At 45.6% G+C, this 24,604-nt stretch overlaps 4 protein-coding genes across 7 annotated transcripts in view; all 4 read right to left on the bottom strand.

Moving 5' to 3' along the window:
• LOC126637022 (cell surface hyaluronidase-like) overlaps positions 1-5,406 on the bottom strand; it is a 50,087-nt gene extending 44,681 nt beyond the window's left edge. For 2 of the 3 annotated variants that reach the window (XR_007628163.1, XM_050309917.1), the window contains exons 1-6: positions 4,734-5,406; positions 4,042-4,603; positions 3,586-3,755; positions 3,082-3,270; positions 2,593-2,762; positions 1,570-1,779 (exon numbers count right to left, since the gene is read on the bottom strand). Coding sequence is in view for 2 of the 3 variants with exons in the window: in XM_050309917.1 (XP_050165874.1) it covers positions 1,570-1,779; positions 2,593-2,762; positions 3,082-3,270; positions 3,586-3,755; positions 4,042-4,603; positions 4,734-5,106 (1,674 nt within the window). In the remaining variant the exon portion in view is untranslated. The remainder of the gene's footprint in view (positions 1-1,569; positions 1,780-2,592; positions 2,763-3,081; positions 3,271-3,585; positions 3,756-4,041; positions 4,604-4,733) is intronic. The other variant, XM_050309918.1, reaches the window with a different exon arrangement.
• Positions 1-5,685, bottom strand: part of CEMIP (cell migration inducing hyaluronidase 1) — a 109,261-nt gene extending 103,576 nt beyond the window's left edge. For both annotated transcript variants that reach the window (XM_050309916.1, XM_050309914.1), the window contains exon 1: positions 5,426-5,685. The gene's annotated coding sequence lies outside the window, so the exon portion shown is untranslated. The remainder of the gene's footprint in view (positions 1-5,425) is intronic.
• A 3,199-nt stretch (positions 5,686-8,884) lies between these two features.
• LOC126636949 (uncharacterized) lies at positions 8,885-11,947 on the bottom strand. The gene is made up of 2 exons (XM_050309738.1): positions 11,800-11,947; positions 8,885-9,588 (listed from the first exon to the last, which is right to left on the bottom strand). The coding sequence occupies exons 1-2, from the start codon at positions 11,945-11,947 to the stop codon at positions 8,951-8,953; spliced, it is 786 nt and encodes a 261-aa protein (XP_050165695.1). The 3' UTR covers positions 8,885-8,950.
• A 3,265-nt stretch (positions 11,948-15,212) lies between these two features.
• The window catches only part of ABHD17C (abhydrolase domain containing 17C, depalmitoylase), a 28,887-nt gene continuing 19,495 nt past the window's right edge, over positions 15,213-24,604 (bottom strand). Inside the window, exons 2-3 of the mRNA XM_050309480.1 lie at positions 19,431-19,610; positions 15,213-16,723 (exon numbers count right to left, since the gene is read on the bottom strand). Coding sequence (XP_050165437.1) covers positions 16,504-16,723; positions 19,431-19,610 — 400 coding nt within the window. The 3' untranslated portion in view covers positions 15,213-16,503. The remainder of the gene's footprint in view (positions 16,724-19,430; positions 19,611-24,604) is intronic.

Consider the following 24,604-nt stretch of genomic DNA (forward strand, 5'->3'; position numbering starts at 1 on the left):
AATGGGGAAAACCACCTTGCTGGTTTACTCTGCCTCAAGGGATGGAGTTTCACAGCCTGATGCTGAAGCAGGCACCCCTCTTTGTTATTTGACTGCCTTGCTTTGAAACACATGCTTTTCTTGGGAACTACAAATTATTTTAATTCATTTTAAAGCAAGGCTTTTTATTACATTTTAATCACTCTTTTTCTTAATGACTATATATCACAACCACACAATTCTTACACAGAATCACATATTTAAAATCACATATTTAAAATCTATTCACTGATTCACAAGCTCAAAGCCCTCAGCAGTCACATGAATAGGGCTCGATCTCACACTTTGAGTCTTGATTTCACAACTATTTCATCCCACACATCCAGATAAACTTTTGATAACCTCCATTCTGATAAAGAGCAAGACCATGTGCCATTCTTTAAAGGACCATTATTAACATAAAGCTTAATTTTTCATTCTAGGTGAGTTACTTCAATTCCAGAGGTTTAATACCCACAGGAGGAAAAAGAAATAAACTACACCCATATGTACTAGACAATTCTTCTGCCAACCTACAGGCTCTCTACACAGAATCAGGCTCTGCAAACAGAGCAAATGATGAATATTAGAAGGCGATTAATAATTGTGAGTGATATGGACAATATATATCAAGTTTAGAATACATGAACAGTGCTCCCAACTGGTACAGGTCCAGCATCACATTTTCATTAATACATCCTATCAGGGGGACTCTTTCACACATAGAGCACATCTGTGTTGTGTCTTACACAGCTTTATCTCCAGGAATGAGGAAAAGTTGTCAGGACAAACACAGGAGGTTATGGATAACTCAGGGAATGTCTCTGTGTGAGCACACACCAAGTGAATGAGGAAATGCCCACAGACACCAAAACACCACTCAGGGTCTTGCAGAGCACACAGCAACTGGACATGCTGGGAGTGGAGCAGGAATCTCTCTTTTCTAGCTGAGACATGCATGTCTTTTGTTGTTAAAGACTTTTTTTTTTTTTTTAAGTTCCTCTTTACAATGCCCTTGTGAGGATCTAGGTCAAAGCCAAGTTCCTGAGGTCTTTTCTGGCACTGAAGTGGCCGTTTGGGTCTGTCCTGCTCATATTTCATTCGCTTTGTCATGTGAACATTTTTGGATATGTTTCACATTGCCCTGACTTGAACAACCCCTGTCGTTTTTATCTCCATTGCAAATTAAAGGTCCATTGCTTCAGTCAACTCCATTTAAAGTCCTTTGCTTTAGTTTTAAATGGAAGTTCCTATTATCACAAATTGTCCAGAATTACCAAGGCAAAGATTTCACTACATCTGATCACACCTTTGATAATATTAATTAGGCTATGCTAAGAACCTGTCATTCATTTCAAAGAACTGCACTGTCAGAGGAACAGTCCTAACTCCCAGCACCAGGCAAATAAAGTTGAGAAGCTGGTACATTTCTTGGAGAAAAGGTGCCTTATTTCAGTGTTCTGATTTCTCTTTACATCACAAATGGCTTGTGCTGTTTAGCACTGGCTAAGCAAAGAGCTGAACTTGGTACTAATAAAATATGTCTCCTACCAGAAGGCCATGAGTTCCATGTATGGCAACACACCTAGAGAAGCAGTGGTGGATAGCCAGGTTATCGAGGTACGTTGGGCGTCCATATCCCCCTCTCTCATCCACATCCTCAGCCAGGTGAAAATGCACAGGGTAACTGCCCAGGATTTGCTGCCCCATGTTTTTTAATTCCACTCCTGACATGTGAACAGAGCTGAAATTCCTTAGGATCTGTTGAGACAAATGTAGATCCAAGTAAAGCATTACAATAGAAACACACACAGAAAGAAAAACAGGTTTGGGCTTTTTTTCTCTCATTAGGCAATATGTTTGCAGAGTAAAACGGGGTCTGATCCCAGGAGGAAGTGTCAGCTCCCTATTTCCACTCACAACAGCTCAGGACCTGCAGAGCCCTGTGCCAGCAGCTGCACACCTACGGGCTGCCAAGGAGCAGCTGCCAAACAGCATGTGCAGTGTTTAGCAATAGCAGTGACAGACACAGTACTCCTGCCAACTACAGAAAGGGGGAGCATTTGCCACCAGGCTCTATTTCCTGGCAGCTTTTACTCTGTCAAGTGATTTTAGCCCAGACCTGCACAGCTCCCTGATTTCCAGCCACTGGTGGAGGAGCAGCTTTACATAAAGCCCCCACCACAGCAAGACTCTGCATCTCCACCTAGAGCATGAAGCACAACCGGGTGAGACCCAGCACTTCTCTGCAGGAGCAGGTTTGCTCTGCAGGAAGCACAATTTCTTCAGTGATATCTTGTGAACTAACTTCAGATTAACTCTACTGACAGCAACACAGCTGAAGAATCCCCTCTAGCCCAGAGAAGGGTATCTTTTTGCACAGTGAAGAAAATGGAACAGACTTATAGCAAGTCCTTTGCAAAACAGGCCAACAAACTTCCCGCTTTTTCATAGACAGATATACCTTTTCCCCCAGACACCATGTTAGTTTCATGCATTAATCCTTTCACTTGCTTACAAAGGAAAGGAACTATCAGAAACCACCTACAAGCACATTCATTAAAAATCACTCACTTTAATGTGTCCTCCAAATGTATCAAAAGAGAAAAACTGGCATTGGTTTTGTCCATAACAGGAGTCTTCCATTTCTCCTTGAATAAGTATATTTCTAGTCAGAAGACCAACCTCTGCCCTCATGTCAACGCCATCTATGATTTCTCCAATGTGAAGATAAAGTGGGCTGCCTGTGGAAATCAAAAACCTTTTAATTCAGAGTGAGCACAACATCTGTGTTATTGTATTGGTCTGAGCAAGTGTACACCTTTCATTTAAGAAATCACCAATTCTGGGGATGTACCCAGTATTTGATTCCAGAAGAGATCAACACTTCCCCAGGCTGCTACAAAGGACTGCTGCCTCTGGACAAACTTTCAAGTCCCAATATAATGTTGGGCCCTTCAGCTCTCATGTGTGCCCGTGAGTTAAAAAGGTAAATAGAATGTAAAAGATGAGACAATGTAAATAGTTACTGCAAACAAGTAGTTTGATAAAAATACTTCATACCATCAATTTTCACTTGATTACTTTTACATTCAGGGCAAGGAAGGAGATTAAACTCTTCAGCCTGATGCATAGAATAGTCTGTACTGGCAATGACGATACGGTCACCAGGTAGCCAGCTTGTAACCTCATCCACCAGATGAATAATTATTCCTTTGGTCACTTCCACTTTAAAGCCATTATGAGGCACCCCTGAAAAATGAAGCAATCAATTATTTTTACAGTTGCACATGGCAGAATCATGCAATTAACTGAAGAGCATACCAATTTAATTTTTATCTAGTTAACTCTGTGCATGATAGGACTGCTCTAGCCATTAAATATGTCAGTGCCATCTCTTTGTAGGCAGCTGAAATGTTACTTTGAGAGAGAACTGCTGTTAGTTTGGTCACTGTCCACACGAGCCAAGTTTATGGTATGATTATCATTTCACTATTCAGATTCATGGCAGCCAAAAAAAGCAAAGTAAAGCAACAGAAGACAAGCAATTATCAGGGAAGACTGAACCTTTTATCCACCCACTGAAAGCAGTAACAGTGAAACGGGTGCCGTCGTAGGTGAGGAAATCTCTTTGGGCTATGGCTAACCCCGTTGTTCCATTTCCGTGATACTCCCGCTTATCTTCTGCTGTGGAGAGCTGATCCCCTCCAAGGATCCCCACCAACGCCCAGGGCTGCCTGAAGGAGACAGGGAATGAGCAAACCAGTGACATCCCGAACCCTCCACCCAGCAGAAATCTTGGGCAGGAGGGAGCAAGCAGCGAGACACGACTTCCCTCCCTCTGGCACGGGTTGCCCGCCGCATCCCTACCCGGGGTACCCGCGGCCCCCCGCCCGCGGGCCGGGCCGGGCCGAGCCCCGCTCCGCCCCTCGGTCGGGACGAGCCCCCGGCGGAGCGCGGCCCCGAGCGGAGCTGTCCATGGTGGCTCCGCTCCCGCCCCCTCTGCTCCCGCCCCCGCCTCACCTGTATCCCAGGCGGGCGATGAACCTGCTGCCCAGGCGGTCCCGCAGTAGCAGCCGCGTCTGCGGCGTGAGGCTGCGGGCGGCAGAGTCCCCCACGGCCGCCGCCACCACGCTGCCGGGGGGCTGCCGGGCCAGGAAGGCTCGCAGCCGCTGGCCCTCGCCCGGCCGCAGGTGGGTGTCGAAGCGCCCCGCCGCCAGCACCCGCGCCGTGCCGCCGTCCAGGACGCGGAGGTTGAGCCCGCGGCTGCCCCACCGCCTCTCGGAGAAGTAGGGGCCGTGCCGGAGCCCGCCGGGGTGCAGCGTCTTGTCCAGGAGTGTCCAGGAGCGGGGGCGCCGGCCGTGCAGCTCCAGGACGCCGCCGGGACCCACGCCCACGAACTTCTGCCCGAAGCCTTCCACGGCCGCCCCCTCGGCGGCTCGCCCGTACAGTGAGATGGTGGCCCGCGACCCGTAGGGGCAGCGCTCCGAGCCGATATGCAGCTCCCCGCCGTCGTGGATGAGGATGTAGCGGGCCCGCAGGGTGATGGGCGGCCCGTGGGGGCGGTCGGCGAACACGAGCATCCCTGCGTGGCGAGGGGAGCAGAGCGGGGCTGGGTGCGCGAACCGCCGGGCCGGGAGGTGCCCCCACCGGCGGGCACGGCCGGGCCGCCCCCCGATGTACCCGGGCTCCGGGACGGCGGCGGCCCCGCTTACCTCCGTCGCGGATGACGAGGGAGTGGAAGGCGGCGGAGCTCTCGAGGCGCAGGGCCGCCCCCCGGCCCACCACGGCGGCGCGGCGGGTGTCGGAGCCGGGTCGCCACGGGGCGAGGTGCGGAACGGCCTCCGGGCAGGGCCCTGCAAGAGACGGGCGGCGGCAGCGGCGGCGGGGCCGGGAGGTGGAGGGGCGCGGAGGGGCGCGGTACCGACCTGATGCGCTGCCGCCGTTCGCTGCTCCACGGCGCGTCCCGCGGCGGCACCGGGACCAGGACTGTCTCCGGGTCCGGCGCGAAGGGCAGCAGGAGCCACGGCTCCCCGGGGCTCCCCGCGCTCGGCACGTCCCGGGCGGTCCCGCAGCCTCTACCTGCATCCCGGGGCCGCGGGGCCGCCCCCGCCCGCAACACGTGCGCCGCGGCTTTGCACGGAGCCGGCGAGCGGCACATTTGGCTTTCGATGTGTTTTGGTTTTGTTGTTCGGGTTTGTTTTTGGTTTTTTTTTTTTCCTTTTTTCCCCCCTTTCACTTAACGTCGCAAAAACGAAAGCAGAATCCCCCTCCCCGCTCCACACAACCCCGGACACGGCGAGGCACCAGAGCAGCAGCGCGGACAGAGGGAGCCGGCGCGGAGCAAACCCAGCGGCGGATCGACGAGCGGCACCGGCGCGTTCCAAACTTCGCTGCAGACGCTTACCTGGAGCGTCCCGGCAGCGCCGACCGCGGACTCTGCCCGACGCCTCTCGGAGCTGCCGGCCCGGGCTGCCAGGCACCCAGCGGGGCAGGCAGGGCAGGGGCAGGCAGGCGCAGGCAGCTCCCTCTCCGCCGCTCCGGCTGCCTCCCCTCCGCCTCCCTATTTATATCCATCTCCCAACCGCTGGCGGTGCCCGCACTGTTTACAGCGGCGGAGCCGCTGGCTCCTCCCAGCCGGGGACGATCCCTCCAGCCTGGACGTATATCTGCGACGGGCGCCCTGATGCCCGGGACCGGAGGGAGTCCCGCTGCCCGCACGGAAAGGTCTTCTCCGGCTACGAGCCCCGGGAGCTACGGGCTCCTCGCCGAGCATCCCGGGGTGATGGGGAGCGGGGCTCGGGAGGTCTGTGCAGACCCACTAAGTACCCGGCTGGGCTCGGCAGCCCCGAGCAAAGCGTGCTGCTGGGTGCCAGCTGCCTTCCCAAGGGCAGGGGGCTGAGGCGCTCCAGCCCCAGACCCTGATGTACTCACTGGGGCTTGGCATGCCTCGGCCCTTCTTGGGGGACAGCTGACCCCTCTGGCACCTTCCCGTGGGGGTGTTTTGCCCTGTGCTGTCCTATGTCTGGCAGATCTATGGACAACACTGTAACCCAACAGCTGCAAATGCTCCCCTGACAGCGGGTGAGCAGAGAGGCACTTCACCTCCCATCATCTGTCAAATCAACCTGTAGTCAGAGTCTGCAGTGAGAGGAAAAGGCTTAGAACGTTCTCTGACAAGACACAGCCTCAAAGAAAAACACATGCTTTTAGCCCCCTGGCCTGGGGCTGCCTTCCTGGCATTGCAGGTTCCAGTCTCAAAGGACATGGCACTGTCTGTCACATCATCACACCTATCACTGACCATCACACACTGGTTCATTTTCCACGTACCAGAACATCACAGTTTTTTATAGGCCCTAAAATACAACACAACTGAGCTTCTGTGTGGCACATAAATACAGGTACCTCTATTTATTTTACTGCAGCCACTGCCTTCTCTCTCCCAGGGTTGTAATCCCTCATCTCCACTCCACAACCCAAGATCCAGAGAGGACAAGCTGAAAGTGGGCAGGCAACAGTGCCAGCCACTGCTCCTGCCCAGGGCCAAAGCCAAAGAGGTGCAGAGCCACAGGTGCTGTCGGTCTCTGAGACATTTGTGTGCCATCATCTGGTCAAACTGTTCCAATCTGTCACCTCTGAAATTTATTCTGGTGCAGGATTTCTTCTGACAGAGGGCACAAAGAAGCTATAGTCATGTTAATAAGGAGCAAGTGCTGTCAGACAAAATATGGGAACAGACTGGAAGCAGGAGGGTGGGTGAGGGGCACAGCCATGCCCCACGCCTCAGACAGCAGCTCTGGAGAGGGAGCAACACTCACTTATGCTAAACAAAACCCATCCACTCTCTTACACCTGGTCCTGGGACCCAGAGAATTGCTGAATCTGAAGATAAGCATCCAGCCCAGAGAAACAAGTCCCGATAACACTCCCTTGTTTCAGTGCTCCATAAATACAGGGAAGCGTTAGAGCTGCCACCTTTGCTACCGGCTGTTCATCTGTCATTTAGTGCTGGCACTTCTATTCCTGTCTCAAATAGCTTTTGTCATTTTCCTTCCAAAAAAGCAGCATTAGTCAGCGTTGTGCCTCCTCCTTATCTGAATATGACACATATGAATGCAGGTCATGGGAAAGCAGAGCTGCTACCAGAAGTAGCAATTTAAAAAAAAAAAAAAAAAAAAAAAAAAGATTTATCTACTGGTGGAAATTTCAGGCAAGACGAGACAAATAGCAGTATTTTGTCTTAAAACATACTAAATTCTCTGAATTCAATGGCTTTAGAAGTTCAAAATTTGAGCTAGAAGAGGACCTGAACCTCTACTTCACACCTGCCCGAGCCCTAGAAACGTCATACATTGCTATTTAAAATATTTACTTCATGTAAAAGATTCAGCAGACTTGCAATCTAAATAAAAGGCAACAATGATTAATCTAATATAGTGGAAGTAAATATAAGCCAGGCTTTGGTTAATGCTAAGCTTTTTGCAGGCCTCATGAAACAATCAACAAAGCCAAAGTCACTCCTGCTTACCTAGGACTTTTCCTGACCAAGAAACCAAAATTTTTGAGGTGTGAGCACTGTTCATTCACATCATTCAAAACAGCTTTTCCTCTGTAGCATCAGAATCCATAGAAATAGACTGTTTTGATTCTTTTTTTTGAAAGAACTACTCGCAGGTGAATGATTTCAGCGCCATTTCACCCCACATTAAGTTTTCACTGGCCTAAGGAAGAAAATTTCAGACTGAGACTGGATATATTACCCTGGTTTTTAAAGATTCCTATCTCTTTGTAAGGTAAACATGGAAGCACCCATTACTATCTCTAGGTTGGTGCTTGAGAGGTAAACTCTTTTCCTTTCACTCTTTTACAAATGTCATTTTCCACGCTGATTTCTGTTTTGCAGCAGCACTGTGTTGAAGCTTTACCACAGCACTCCATTACAGGATGCATCCGCAGCACGAGAACATTCCTGAACATCCTCACACCTGCAAGTGAGAAATCATGACTAATACTCACTGCCTCCAACAGACGCCTGGTGTAACTCTTCCTCACAAAAATCACCAACCCCAACCCTCCTCCGAGTGCTATGGTGAGTTATAAACTGTAGTTTACCTTTCTAACAAACAAAAATGGGTCATTTTCTGTAACGGGCTGCCAGGAATAAGACGACCTCGACGGCACGTTGCGAGGACTGTGATGCTTTGCCTACAAACACAGCTGTAACGTTCAATAACAAATATCGATGGCTGAGAACCTTCATGTTAAGGCAAGGACAGAGAACTAAGCTGCTCCGAATGAGTCGCCTGCCGGAATCGACACCCAAGGCACAGACATCCCTTCCCAGGGACTCAGCTCTCACACGGGAATGCGGGGAGGTTCCTTCTCTGTGAGCGGTTTTCCCGGGCACTCCAGGGAGGATGGTTCCTCCTCTGTAAGTGGTTTTTTTTTTTTTCCCGGGCACACTCCCTCACTGGGCAGTTTCCTGTTTCCTCCTGACTGCTCCGAGAAAGGAAGGAGAAGCGGAGGCAGCATCCCCTGAGCAACACCCCGTTCCCACGGAGCAGGGAACTGGAGGCGCCGCGGGATAAACCCCGGCCGTGGGGGGGTCTGGTGCGCTCAGCGCCAGCTCAGCCACCAAACCTGCGTGCCCGGAGCCCCCACGGACACGGACACGGGCACGGACACGGACACGGGCACGGACACGGACACGGCTCCGCTCTTCCGCGGGGGGAACAGGAGCTGCCCCTGCAGAGCCGCGGCCGGGCGGGAGGCGGCGCCCCTGCACAGCCTCTGCCCGCGGGCCGGGAACACCCGCCCGCACCCGGGAGCATCCTGCCCTCCTGTCAGCCCTCCTGCCCTCCTGTCAGCCCTCCTGCCCTCCTGTCAGCCCTCCTGCCCAGGGACGAGCACCCCGCGTCCCGCCTTTTGCTCAGCCCGAACGCCGAGTGCACCTCCTGGCACGGATCGGGACCACTGGGTTGCACCCAGTGATGCCCGGCCCGGCGATTCTGCTCAGACAGCACCCGAAAGAGATACCAAACCCACATCTCCTCCTTGTGTACCTACCACTTTGCTCCTCTTCGGGCTTTAACGGCGTTTTCCTTGGTTTAATCATTTGGTTCTTGAGCAGAGAGAAGGCCTTGGACTGCTGAGCTTCAAACAGCACTCCCATATTCCTGAGGAGCTGGAGCATCCTGCGCAGCAGGAACGGCTTCACCTTGTGCTGGGCCACTTTGGAGGGACTGATACGGATTTTGGGGAGGTTGACTTCTCGATCACAGTTACAAAACCGAAAGAGATTCCAGGCCAAGCTAGGACTAAAGATATCCATTAAAATGTATCTAGAGAGTTTAAGGAGCATATCACAGGACAACTGCTTTTCTTGTGGCTTCTGGTCTAGGTTCTGACTTAGCAAACTTCTCCTTCCATGGTAACTCAGGAGAGAGCTGCTTCTGAATGAGCTGGAGGGTTTGTAAGAGGCCACGGTCCCACAAAGGGTTTTCTTACTGTGCAACAGTCTTTTGTAATCCGTATCCCACAAAGAACTGTTGGGATTCAGGCCACGTTCTGAAATAATCATAAATACAGTAAAACCAAAAATACAAGAAAACATAAAAACATAAACAGCAAAGAATCCCAGGCAGTTTGTTTCCTCAAAATATATGCATATCTATATCTGTCTGCATTTATGGATGTTCTGCTGCAGCCCTGGATACAGTGCAGATTACTGCACTGCTTTGACAAACACTGAATGTTTCAACAGACCAAATCAATAGATTTGAGCTACTTATGTTTTTAGGTACTATAATGTAATAACAATCATCTGCAATTTTTAATTTAAAATACTGTTTTCTGTAATGCTCAGGAAAACTATCTTAGTTATTCATACATACACCCCAGAGTACACAGATTCCAAAAAAAAAAAACCTGCTCATAACCAAAAGAATACGTACTACTCCCTATAAATTTTCTGAAAAACATTAAGAAAAATAATGATTCTTAATAAAGACTGTAAAAGCCTTTTCCATAATTGCCTAAGAAAGGAAAGTTTTACACTCCCACTAAGCCATTTGCATTTTGGGTCCAGCCCCAGGGTCCAGCACAGTCTCTAATTTTCTAACAGATATATAGGTTGGGTTTAAACATAAGGCTCAGTTTTGCTTTCTAGGTGCCCTCTCTGGTCTCTTGCCTGCTGATTAAAACCATCAGCCTGGTGTAACAAGGTTAAGCTGTAGCTGCTCAAAGGCCGCAGTAACTTCATCCTGCGATAAGAATGTACTGGTAAGGGAGAATTGTCATTCTCTGGAGCTCAAACTTGCTTCTAACCCCTACCCAGCTCTCCTTTCTCCAGGCTGAGCCCAAAGGTTCAATTTGCACTCTGAGAATTGATCAATAAAACAATTACATGCAACATAAGTAGGTTGGGACTCCATGATAAGTAGGGCTGCAAACACACAAGAAAGCTCCGATAATTAAAAGGGACAAGGAACCCAAAACTCGATGGCATGCTGCCAGAAGTGTTTGAAATGGTGAATGTTTTAGTGTAACAGCACCCTGCTAAAGGCTGGAGGTCATGTCCTGGGAGCCCTGGAATCTTCCTGTGGCCTTTCCTTTCATTTCCAAGCAGAGAACAGGACTTTTAAGACTGTTCTTCTGTTTCCGAGAGGGGCATCCCAGCCCAGCATATTTGAGAAGCTTCAGGTTTGTTGATTTTTGTTTGATTCGAGATTAAAGGTGTCAGCTTCAAGTAGCTATGACTTAGGGTTGAGGGGATTGCTTGTGTATGGTAATTGTATTAGTTAAATATTCTACTACTATGTTGGAATTTTGCATATCAAAATGCCCATTTATGTCTGTAATTCATCCCTGAAATATAACACTGTATTACGTAGAAACTGTAAAATATGACTGGTAGGACTAGGTGGCAGCGGGTAATTCGGGAACATGTCATAACAAAAGCAGCACTTCACATCTTTACTGTATCTTTCATTCAGAGCAATCGACAGGCATTGCAAGAGCCCTTTTCGTAAGACCCCTGACAGATCAAGGAACTCTTCCGTTAATTTGGCGAGGGGCTGTCATGGAAGGAGCTTGTTACAGATCCCTGAGAGGAATTCCCAAGGAGACTGGAAGGAGGAGTCAGCTCCAGGAGGACTCCAGTAAGGGGGGGTTATGGAAGGTTATTGGAGGGCCCTTGGTTCACGCAGAGGAGGCCGGCAGGCACCGCTGCCATCTCACTGGTGCTGGTCTGAGCCAAAGGGAAACAGGCTGGGAGAGATCCAGAGCATTCCTAAGTGCACCTAATGGCACCGCTGCAGCCGAGAGAGTTGGAATGTAAGCAATGTTAAATCTTTAAGCAGGTCTGCAAGCTTCCAGAACAAACTGCTTTGCAAAACGTTATTTAGAATAAACCAAACTTTGGATCGATGTCTTGTCTTCAGAGGCAGCCCTTAAACTAAAAAAGACCTAGGAGACTAAAGGAGAAAATAAATGAAGGACCTACTGCTTGCAGCCACCTTCAAAGCCACAGTCACACCAAGCCACCTATGTTTGTCTTGAAGTCAAACTGGGATCCAGAGGCGTGTTGTGTCCCTTCCGCTGTTCTCCAGACAAAGAAAGGGTCAGTTCCAGCAGCCCTGAGCCTTCTCCTCTCCCGGAACAGCCACAGCCCGGGCAGCCCGAGCTGGCAGCCGGGCCCCAGCCCCGAGGGGGGTTCGGCTCCCGGGGCTGCAGCACCGCCTCCCCCGGCAGCACCGCCCGTCCCGGGTCGTCACTCACCGTGTCCGCTCGTCGCCTGCGCCCCGGGCCGGGCGCCCACCACCATCACCATCACCACCAGGAGCAGCAGCAGCCGGGCGGCCCTGGGGCTCCTCGGGGGAGCCCCGCAGAGCTCCGTCCCAGCCCGGCACCCCCCGCCCGCCCCCATACCCGGTGGCATGGCCACGGCCACGCCGGGCAGCCCCGCGGGGAGGGACGGAGCGCAGCCCGGCTGCCCCTCGGTGCGGAGCAAGGCGGATGGAGGCTGCTCGGGAGGGATTCCCCCGCCGGACACAAGGGCCGGTTCTGTCCAGAGCCGCCGCTGGCACGGCCCGGGGGAGCGGGGATGCTCCGGCCTCTGCGAGCCAGGGAAGTGCAGCTCCGTCCCAGGCGGAGCGGGAGAGCCAACACAGCTGCGCTCAGCAGCGCCCAGGTATAGCCAGCCCAGAATTCTACTTTAGAAGGCGACGTGCTGCGCTCGCAGCCCCGCACCGCCGGGCCCTAAGGAAACCAAAGCACCTCTACCCGTACAGAAACCAGCAGGCAATTTACAACCGCCATACTAATGGTGTAGGGGTCTTCTTGGGGGTTCTTTTGTTTGTTTATTTTTAAGATAGCAGGCATGTCAACCTAACTCTTTCTGCTGACTTAGCTTGGTCACTGCAGAAATCCAGCTTCAAAACGAAACATCAACAGAGGCAGTCTCAAAGGAGCAGTGCTTACACTCCTGCTGCAAGGACCAGCTCCTGCTTTTTACTGTTGTAGCAAAGTTACGAGACCCAAATTCAACCTCTCACTTTGAAATTCGTACCCATATGATCGAAGAACTACCACTGGACTTGGAAAGCAACACAGGCTCCGCAGGTAGTTTCTGTGCCTGACCTCACTCTCAACAGCAGAGTGTCCACCACCATAGAGGCCCCCTTCCCTTACCCAGCGCTGGAGTACAAACGACTGCATTTGCCACAAAAGAAATTTCAGAGCTGAAATAGCTGGAGAATTCCACAAAAAAAAAAAAAAAAAAGATACAGAGAAAAAAAGTTAAATGGGCTTAAACCAGATCACCAGTTTGCATTCACGAGAATACTCCTAAGGGAAAAAACACTTTCCAAATGAGAACTATCAAGATTTACGGCTGAACGAATAACCAGAGGAAGCAGGTATGTTGGGTCTCTATTTCTATGTTTAGCACCATTTAGAAAAAGCAAATACAATACAGAGTTTATAGAAGATGTGTACAATGCTAAGCATAAATACAGGTTTGGGTATTTAGAGCTAAAGGGCCAGTGCCCCGAGCAGAGCATAAGTTACAGGAATGACATGGAAAAACGAGGAACAAAAACGCGGCAGAGGCAACACAGGTAACAGGCCTCCCTGTGAGTACAAGTTAAATTTATAACAGTTACATAAATTTTAAAAGGATACATATCAGACTCCTTGGAAAATGCCACCTTTGAAGTTGTAACAAATATTCTTCTCTGGCTTTTTCTAAGTGCAAGCACTAGACAACTACTGATAGTTAACAGATGTACCACATCTTACCTTCCTGCAAACAAGCCATACATCATCAGTGGCTGTACTACATGAACGCAAATGGTCAGTCACACAGGAAAATGGACAGAGCATCCCCATCAACAATAAGATGTCAGTGATCGCTCACACCCTTGGAAGACCCGTTGCATAATTTATCCAGGCACACAGAGCCATTTTTACAGTGACACCTTGGTAGCTCTAAAATATGCATAACAAGTTCTTGTAAAGGCCCACATTATACATTTAAATGACAGAGTGTTAGCAGTTTGCTGGAACAGACTATTTTTTTTAGCCCAAACTTCGTTTTTCATAACCTCACATCATCCCCTTTCCCATCATTTAACAGGTCTGTTCTAACCCTTTTTTCTTTAAAAAAACGAGGACCTGAAATCCACTGTCATGGATTAACTGCAGCTTCATGACTTGGCCATGTTTATTCAACTAATAGTTCTAAGGTTGACCAGCAGTGTTCTGAAATGCCTGAAAGTGATGCTTTGATACAAGTTCACAATACAAAGCAGCTCACCACTAGCATTTATTTTGTGTAGAGCATGTATCAGAAAATTATAAAAATTTCAGAATTAATTTAAGAACTATTGGATGAAAACCAGGCTATAAGGAATATTATTTAAGGGACCAAACAGGTAAACAAATCACTGAATTAAAAGAATGGTAAGAAGATCCATACCACTGGATCAATGATAGGTCATTAACATTTTAATTAAGAGCAAAACATCTGTGTTACTTAAATGCAGATTAACTTCACAAAGCAAAACAGACAATGCAGAAGCCAGATTAGTGAGGCACCTCTGAGAATTAGTTAAGCAGGAATTCAGGCAAATAAAAGATAGTCCAAGTGGAAATTCATGTTCATCCAGAACACTGTGAACTCAGGCTGCATGTGCAGAGACCACAGGACACAAACAATAATGCTGAATTCGGATTTGAGGCTCTCATTAACAGAGGAATACTGACAAAATGCAAAGCATCTGCAAAGACAAGTCACAAAATGACTGCAGGTGTTGAAAAAGCAGTAATCAAAAAAAATCAATTTATAGGGAAAAGGTTAAAAGTACCAGCTTGTTGAAGTAAAAGGGTAGCTATAAGGGGTCATAAGGAGAAGAAACATTGCAGGCTAAAGTTTCAGACCAACACAAAGATCAATGTGGGTATCAAAGAACCAGTGCCCAATTAGGCAAAAATCCCCCAAGTCACTACCTGAACAGGCTGACTCAAAGTTACCTTGACCACCTGTACCACAGACAGCAGCTTTGTTTCCCAGGGCTACAGTCTCAGGAAGAACACACTGAAATAAAAACCACCGTGGATTTATGAAGGTACAATAAATATATATAAAATCAAACATGTATCTGAACATTTATTTAAAATACAGGAGGGACGTGGTGAGCTTGAGGTGATGATTAGGCAAAACTTGCCAGGTTTGGCTGGAAGAGTCACCAAGACAACAGCTGGGGGCCCTGCTGCCTGGGACATTTAAAACTCTCCATCTAGAAAACACAGATGCACAGATCCAGAGCCTAAGGACCCAGATGACATGGAGCTGGATGCATGTCCTCATTTCCCTCCACTGTAAGTGAAAATACCAGTTTTTCTCCTTTTGCAGAAATAGGGCCAAGGCAATAATCAAAGACAATACACACTTGCAGCGCTGAAAATTAACTGCAGGCCTATTATAAGGATTCATAACAACTGTGTTCAAACATTTCTTCCAGGCAACGAATCATGATTTTTCAGTACTTAAAACCAGCTGAATGCCATTTAAACATAATCTCTTTTACATTTGATTTACATACCTAGGTTGCTCTATCAAGCAATCTGTATTTATACTTCCCTTGTGTATGAAAATTATGCACCAAATAAGATTCAAAACTTGAGCAAGCTCTAATCCATGCATCCTTTATTCCATTACAATCACTGTGTTGCATTCTAGCAACAGGACACGAACTGCAATCAATCGCGATCAATTTATACAACAATCTGAGGCTTACAGTACATTTAAGGCCTTTAAATTTGGAAAAATTAGACCTATGCTAGCAGTGTAACAATTTTTAAGTGTTTTGCATTTCTGATGCATAATCTGTGCGATTCCAGTGTCAAAGAATCAAATTACTTCTAAACTAAAAAGATCAGCTCAATGAAAATTTAGTTACATAATTCATCAAAACATAAATGTGTAAATTTTTTTTTTTTTTTTGTCCTGGAAACTTTATAAAACTTTAATAGCAAAATAATATAGGGATAAAAACATATTTTAACAAAATGTATTCAATCATATACAAACCAGAATTTTGCAGTTTATCGTAACTAGGCTTAAATTAAAACTACCAATTAAGAATCTATGCACAATGTAAATTCAAATATGTACAGTACTTTTAAAAAGTCTACAGGAATGCTTTACAGAAGGAAATGTCTGTTATGGCTATTATTCAGACAATCTGAATATTAAAATGAGTTTTCTAATAGTAAATTTACACATTTATTTTTAAACAAAAGCAATTTTGTCCCTAGATCCTTTAAGAATATTCCAGTTATGCTTATACAAGTAATGGAGAGGTCATTACAGAGTTTAGCCCCATATAGTAGTTTGTTTATTTTCAGGTAAAAGTATATTTAAATAATTTACTTGGGAAGATCAGTAAGTTAACAAAAGAACACTAGAGGGGAGGAGGGGGAACTTCATCACAATAACTTTCCAGTTACAATACCACAGCTAGAAACTTCACAGAGAAAGTACTCCCTTAGATTGAACCCATGATTGTTCAGAACAAGCTGTAGCTCATAACAGTTGTGTTCTCCACACTGAGAACACTGGGGGAAAAAGTCTTTGTAGGACAGAATTATAAATGATCTGAAGTGAGACAGAGAAAACTGATCTTCGATTAATACAGCACTAGGTAAAAAGTGTCCCCATAAGCAGCTAGGATTCCCACTTCCTTCAGGGCAACGAAGCTAAAAATTGTTGGAATTACAGTAGTTGACCATATTTGTGTGCATTAGTAGAATCATTTCCAGATATAAAAGACAAATTTCATCAGATGTTTGATTAGAACACCCTCAAGGCAGGGCATTTCTTCATAGTATAAAGCTATTACAGCTATCCAGTTAAAGCATGTGCAAAAACAGGTAATTTCTTCCGTTCACAGTAACTGAGGTAAAATCAGGTAGGCTTCTTCAGGAGTTGGGGAGTTCATGAGATATGAACTGTTTTAGTCTCTCTAAGTACTGTGCATAAAGCTCTATGTCATTATGCCCAGCCCCTTCCACCCAGAGGGGCTCCACCGCTCGTGGACACCGCTCGTACATGGCCAGGCCGTGCGAGAAATCGATCACCTCGTCTTCGGTACCGTGGATGACCAGCACAGGAGAGGTCACTTTAGAGATCTTGTCAATGCTGGGGGAAGGAAAAGAAAACACAGCTCAGCTCGGGGCTTTAACTTTCATACCATTAAACTATTGATACGTTCAGTTACCGCTGCATGTATTCAAATGGATGCAAATTGTCAGAGTTGTGCAAGAGCGATATGGGACAAGGCTCATTCCCAAAATACACGTGTAAACAGCAGCCTGCACTGCCATCACCACCATCCCACCAGTGCTAACAACATGAAGTTTGAATGGGCAGCACGCAAATAAGGTTTGGCACCAAAAAGCCCCCACCAAAACAGGGTGTATGTATTACAAAAAACACTGTGAGGCAAGTGAGATTCCATGGGACATGCTGCAAACGTGGACTCTTCACATTACACATTATCACCCTCCAATTTAACAGCTTAGGAACTAATTAACTACATTCCAGTCATAGGATTTCATTAAAAAATAAAAAAAAAAAAGAACAAAAGAACAAACAAAGCCTTGGCTCATGAGGCCTGAACCTCTCTTTGAACCCTCAAATTAGACAGATTCATCTAAAGTGGGTGGAGAAATGAATATTGGCAATATTCGATCTGACAGAAGGACAAGTCTATTTCTTTATCCTACCTAATAAAAGGTGTTTGAATTTTCCTGCTCCTGAAGAACATGGAGGCATACAATCCTGGCAGGACTACTGCTTTTACAACATGATCAAAAGTCTGCTTAAAATGATTTAAAAAATACAGATGCAAGCATATGCTGACTTAAAAACAGGTTCAGAGAAGCTTTATGAAACTATAAAGTTACCTAAAAACTAAGATGTAAACTGAAGCACTAAGCCTCATACATACAAACCTCAGCATTCAGTATTCTAGAAAACCGCCACTGGTATTCCAGTAAACATCTGAGTGTAAACACATTTCTGTCTGTCTCAATGCTTCTCAAAAAAAAAAAAAAGCAGGATTCAAGTAATTTAAGGTGCTATTTAAAATTAAAATGCAGCCTATTTCACTTTTCTTGTCTTGAACTTGAGTTGTGTGCAACTATGTTGCATACAGGAAAAAAATCTCAGTGTAAGAGAGGCCTCCGAATAATGCAGATTTTGTTTTTCCCCATAATTTTCATCCCTAAATTAATATCATAACTAAATGTAAATTGCAAATACTTTATATTCAACATGCTATATAAACTGAAGTTTTAAGCCCAGGAAAAAGGTATGTCCCAAAGTTCCACAATGTGACAGATGTATCACCTACATACAGCTACAGAGATGTTTATGCATAAATTTCATGGCTAGATACTAAGTTCTCATTTATTGTAGGAAACCCCTTTCACTTCAGTATTCAGATAATGAAACTATTTTTTTTCACATATATTCACAGACCATTAAGCCAGATAATATTTGTATTTTGCAGAAAATTGGAAGGCGTCCCACTGCCAACTCAGCGACTCATAAAGCAGTATTTAAACTGCACATTAGCCTTACTTAGTATTCTCAGCCACACGACTCTGCAGCTAGAAAAATCTACAGAGACCAAACTCTCACAGAGTCCCAACATAAAATGCACATAATAGCAATTCACTGTAGGTGCACACAGAACTATTTTGCTTCCCACCGTGAAGACAGACAGTTGAGCTGCACACATTCATAAAGTGCACTGCTGTTTATTTTCACTGCTCCCAGTACCAGGGAAGTCAGACTGACAGCAATGAAAAGCTCAGTAGGGCAAGAACAAAATACTCAAGTACTACAGTACATCTGTTGTCACTGTTGCCCCTCCCACTTTTTAAAACTGTTATTTGATTTGGCTGGTAACAGCTAATCACTGTTACTTCTGCAATCAGAGCTATTTTTAAGGCTTTGTTTTTTCCCCTCTAGCAGAAGCATTTGTAAATATTGGATTTCAGGTTTGAGGATGATGAATGAGTTGGAGTATAAGTGCTTCAAATTCTGTCTGCACCTCCAACAATTTAATTACTTAATTAATAACCTGTTTGGAAGAATTCTAAACATGAGGACTGGACATGGATACTGTGAGAGCCACTGTGACTTGGTCACCATTCCCTCCAGCTCTTTTGGCTAGAGAGTTGTACCTACAGCCTCCTCCACCTTCTAATTTTAATCTGTTGTAACCAAAATAAAACAAACGTACGAAATGCTATAAATACCCCTTACTACACTTATTGCAAGTATGATCTGAGTCAAAGCTAAGTACTGCACAAGACTTCAGTGCCTGCTTTGTCTTCTCCCTTCCATGGACTATCAAGGTTTTTATCTGTGACTCCTCTCCTCGCCCCCAGGTCTATATGCCCTGCCATAGAGAGTCTGGATTCCCCTCTCATATTCTCCCATAACTTAAACTGAGAAGTTCTAAAAGATTCCTAGAATATCTGCTGTTCCCAGGACCTCTACTATTCCCAAATATTTGGATACTCTAACTTAGGTCTGCTGCAATTGCTTTCCCAATGAAACACCACGCTATAAAAGCAACTGTTTTATCCTAAAACCAGTTGTATATAGTTTTCTGTATGTAAAATATTCGAGAGCTTCTTAAAACAAGATCAAAATCTTCCAAAACAGGGACAGCAACTTACTTTGCTTTGGTCACAAACATCGGGATCTTGCACAATCCCCATCAGGGAGCAACAAATACAAGTCTTGGCATCTGCTTACATACTAGTCCCTTTTAAACCCCTAAAGAGCATGCTGAGTATAGAACAACCCTCTTTGCAGCATTTGTACGTACCTTGGAAAAGCATCAAAGCAATAGGTTTTCCTGGTGTCAGGAAAAGCTACCCGTAATCCAGACATCAAGGGAGAATGAAGGATTACTGCTGCACACTCGTACCGAGATGCCAGGTCTACTGTAGGGACAGTACCAATACTCTGACCATACAGGATGATGTTCTCAGGACTAACACCATACCTGTAAAGAAAAGAAAGATCCCTTAAGAAAAAAAAAAAACAACAACAAAACAACAAAACCCAAAGCCAAAACACACCACATTTCACATCACAGAAGCAAAACCCAAACCAAAGAAACTAAAAGAGCATCCCCCCTTTCCTCTGTAGCTCTTTAAAATCTGTTTCTAGGAGATGTGAACTTAAACATCTAAATTTTAAAGCAGCCCATTAAAGTAAATAATCAAAATATTACAAAGGTTAAAGAGAACTGTCCTCAAAGAAGGAATACCAGTTTGTTCCTTAATCTTCACCTTCTTTGTCAACAGCTCGTGACTTTCACTCCACAGCACAGCAAATTATAAACCAGACCTTCCCCCTATCCAGAGTCACTCTCAGGAATTTCAACCGGATGTGCTAGGTGCTAAAGACTTTTTCCACCATTAAAAATGATAGTTACTCCTCTGCCCACTTTTCCTTCCATGTAGCTGGAACAAAAAGTCAAAACTGCTTTGTTAGTGTAGCTGAGGACAGCAAAGACAGGTCTGTTAATTTTTCCAATTTCATTAGTATAAGTTATTCCTTGTTTTTCTTTTCCAGTTTAAAATGTGTCAAGTTTATTTTGTAACTATAAAGATATCTCATTTCATAAAATTCAGGGGTCACAGGGAGTCCTGGATGGCTCCCTGATATTCCTGTTTAGTCTGTAAAACTGTCCTAGCCTGTGTGCTGTTTCATACTGCAAAAAAGCTGAGGATGAGACTAACTCAGTTTTCACTTAAAGTATGCAAAATAGAAAGGAATTTGGAAGGGGCACAGGAGGAGATGACAGTGGATAGGAAGAAGTGAAGAGTTTTTGGCCATCACAACTTGTTAGAAAAGCTGCAAATCAAAGCTGTTACTCAATTATAAAATATTTACCCAGAAGATTTCTATCTGTAACTCCACTTCCTACTGCAAGCTGTATAAAGAATAATCAAGTGCAGAAGAGAATGCATTTCTAGTAGAAAATAATTTCTAGTAGAAAATAACATGCAGAACATGTCTTTTTGCCTGTCTACACTGTCAACAGTCCTGCTGTCACTGACAGTGAAAATCAAACCCTACAGTTTAGGCCATACCCTGTGCACCCCTGGAAGGTTTCCATTTCCTTGCAAAGCTGCTTGCAAGGTGTATGGTCAGACCTGGAGAGTACTCAACTCTCAAGCATGAAATGGTTGATTTGGTATGTGCAGAAGAGAAAATTACAATGGAAGAATAACCAATTAATAATTAAAATTACAATTACAGGAGAAGAATAACCCAGTACTAATCATGCAATTACAGGCTGTCAAGATTGCCTCGTTTTATGATGAAGTATAACCAGACTGGATTGTAGCCTCTGTGAAACTGAAATTTTCTTAGTATTTTTATACTGCTGAGCATAAGGGTGCTTTTGGCATCTACCATAATATGAATAAGCAACTGTATAAAAATATCTCCCTGGAGTAAAATTTTATCCTCTTGGTAACCAAGCAGCAGCTGACACTGGTGGTCTATCGCCACAGCCACGGCCTGATGTTCTTAAAGAGATCTTGTGAAGCGTTTCTAGCAGATTTTTTTTCCCCTCCCTTAGTGTTAGATATAGTCCAGCACACAGTGGAGCACAGTTGACTCAGTTAACAGATCTTGTCCTCACAGGCTTCATTCCACGTTCTGGGTGGGGAGGGCTGCAGGCATGCACCTCCAAAGGCAGCACAGGCATCCAATCTGCTGTTGTACCAGCTGTTGCATTGTATTAAAGACAGGCAGAAATGCATCAACATCAGGGAATACAAAAAAACTGAAGGACTGAAACAAGATCTTCTACGTGGCACTTCAGTGGAGATGGAATGATATATTAATGTTGGTAGGTTTTGCAATACCATCCTGAACTCTGGTGCTGTGACAAGCGTGACGTTCCCTTTCTAAAAGGTTTACAATACAAGCAGAACATGGAAGCAGATGTTTGAATGGGAATCACAGGGTGACAGGACAGCACAGGATGGCAAGAGAATTCAACACATACAATTGCCTAAGTATAGTAATTTTCTTCAACATTGATCTGCTTTGGATTCATTCCTTTTGGTGTTATTTTGTTTGAAAAATCTCAATTTCTTAGTATGCCAGTTAAAGTCAGATACAGTCTACAGAGTCACTAAAAAACCCAGAGATCTCTAAACTTAAAGTAGCCCTTCATCACTAAATAAATGCTACAACTATTCAGTATCCAACTCCACAGAAAATCAACGTGACAACTTTGACAAACGAAACAATCATAAAAGGGATCAGGACACTGAGTTAGTGCACTCTTAGCCTATCGTTACATCAAATGTCTTTTCTATTTTTGTAGTCCTACTGACTGACAACTAAAAGAATCTCTGGGACTGTTTTATTTAGGGACAGTCCAACTTTCCAAGACAGACGAGTTACTGTAACAGATTTATCTTTTTAAGCCCTTCACCACTAGGCCATCAATCAACAAGTGAGACACTGGGCTTACTGCAAACATCAGCAGAAACAGCTACACGTAAAATTTATTTATTGCAAGGCCAAAGGACACGGGATAACTCATAAGTGAGGGCCACGAATAATTGACCTGTGCAAGGTCCTCAGAGCTGAGGGCCAGGGCTTGGCTCCACGATCCTCTGCATCCTCCCAAAGGCTGCCCAGCTGGTGACTCAGCACGCACCGCTCAGCTGGGGCACAAACCGACCTGGGGATTTTATCTTTAAAATACAGCATGCCTAAAGCAAAGGCTGGGTCCCTCCCTCACTCTCTGCAAACTTCCTTGGGGTATTAGATCCTTGCACAACAGGAACAGTGATACAGAAAGTGAAAGAGAAGAGAGGAAGAGCAGACACGGGTGAGAAGGCAGCAATGAAAGGATAACTGAGCGACAGAGAAAAATGGAAAGAATATGATAGAAAAAGGCAAAAGACACTCTGGAAAAAGAGGAATCCTGTTACAATCTGCACTCCTATTAAGGAAGAAAGTCTTTCCACCAGCTAAACAGCAGCTCCTAAAAATAACTTCCTTGAAACACACTAGCTTTGGTCTCTGTGGAAACAGAGCTCCATCCGACGGAGCGGGAGAGCCAAGTTAAATTTCTGGATATGCTCAGGCACTTCTCCTGTGGAGCCCATCAGAGAGTTCTAAAGAAGCAGGGCAACACGGCAACACGGAAACCAGCCTTCAGCACAGCCAAAGCAGGAAATAACTCAGTTACTGTGGGCATATGCAAAACACTATTTGAAAAGGGGGAAAAAAAAATAATTAGAAAAGGCAAGCATGCTTTTTTCCCAGAGGGAACTCCATTACTGAGAACTGCAGCTACTGCTACATAAATGATGTAAGCGCTTCTGCTTCCCTTTACCCACAAACACTCATCAGGTGGCAAAGCTCAAAGCTCTCCAGCCTATTCCACTCTCAATAACCCATGAGTACATTGTGTGGCTTACAGATTACATTTATGTGTGTAGGAAAAAAAACGAAACCAGCAACCTTCACAAGCAGTACAGCTGTCTGTACCTACAACTTCAGGCCAGGTCTAGGAAAGGTCCCAACACACTCTACAGTTAACAGTCACAGTAGTTATTTTCCACCCCCCTCCCATGTTACTGCCTCAACTTATGCAAATTAGGTTTACCAGCAGTTCTGGTCTCCCCATGCCAGCATGAACTACGTGCACCAAAGCTGGTTATTAAGAATCCACAACCCAGACTCTTTACTTACTCCTACAAAGAGTAATAAGAGACCTCAGTCACATCAGCAGGTCAGTGGGACAGAGGAGACTGGGAATATTGTTGACAGTGAGTAAAGCAAAGGAGCATGGGACACAATTACTTCTAGTTCATCTGCTCAGCCATATGGCTGTGGTTTGGGCCATGTCCCTCCTCAGTTTCCTCATACAGCATCAACTGCCACTGCACAGTACTTAATGCTTTCTGGCTGACAGCACTATGTACAAACTATGTATTATCATAAAGCATCTTTAATTATAAGCATAAGATACCAAATCCCTCCTCCCCCCCCAGGGCTTCAGCTTTGAGCGATACAGATGGAAAGTTTATCACTGCTATTTTTACTCTCTCCTTACTCAGTTGAGAGTGCCAGTGGAATGCTGCTGTGGGACCACAGACATGTCACACAGCTGAAGCCCTGCAATGCTCACGGCCAAAGCTACAGCATCTGTGCCAATCCTCAAAGGTGCCAAATACATACTCAGTAATGAGGCCAGCTCTTTTTTCAGGCTTTCTGAATCCGGGAAGTCAACCACACCTTATATTTTCAGTTCGAATTCTTATGGTTCTTGCTGTCCCACCATCCCTTACCTGAACGGGAAAGCATATAGAGCAGCATGGATATAGCAACAGCAACAAATCAGCTTTCAAGAACAGCCACAGAAACTATCCAGGCAGAGCATTTTGATGGCACAAAACCCAGTCCATAACACTGTTGAGACCCGCCGTTTAACTGCTACTAAACTAAGGCAGCGAGTGACCGTCAAGCTCTTCCTTACAACACAGTACATAAATATACAAGGTCAGGGAAATGAGGTAACCAGCTCCTGCATTCCTGCAAGGGGACTGGGTTTGAACCTGGGCACTCCCCTCTCCAGCAGAACACCAATGAAATCATCGATTTCAAAGACACAAAGAAAATACAGCGCACACCAAGAATGACACAAATCGTGCCACATTTGGAGGAAATCGTGACTTCTAGAGTAACTTTACCAGAACACACATGTCCTCAGTTCTGCATTACCTGTTCAAGTTTGTTTCTGTCTGTTTATACAAACCCATTTGTTACAACATGCTATTTATCCACTTTTCAAAATGCATTATCTCCAAATTCAATAATCCAGACAAATTTAGATTGCTTTTCAAGAAACACAGATAGGTTCCTCTCCATCATCATGGTACACTTCCGTAAGATATCCATTACATTTTCAGAAATAAGTGGCAATTTAATCCGCTATGAATCTAAAAATCTAATTTT

This window comes from Myiozetetes cayanensis, unplaced genomic scaffold (assembly GCF_022539395.1).
Source record: "Myiozetetes cayanensis isolate MyiCay16 unplaced genomic scaffold, myiCay2020 scf14, whole genome shotgun sequence".
Classification (NCBI taxonomy): domain Eukaryota; kingdom Metazoa; phylum Chordata; class Aves; order Passeriformes; family Tyrannidae; genus Myiozetetes; species Myiozetetes cayanensis.

Coding starts and splice junctions, on each gene's coding strand:
- LOC126636949 (XM_050309738.1), bottom strand. CDS start 11,947: ATGGGGGCGGGCGGGGGGTGCCGGGCTGGGACGGAGCTCTGCGGGGCT. Junction 9,589..11,799: donor GCAGGCGACGAGCGGACACG/GTGAGTGACGAC, acceptor TGATTATTTCAG/AACGTGGCCTGAATCCCAAC.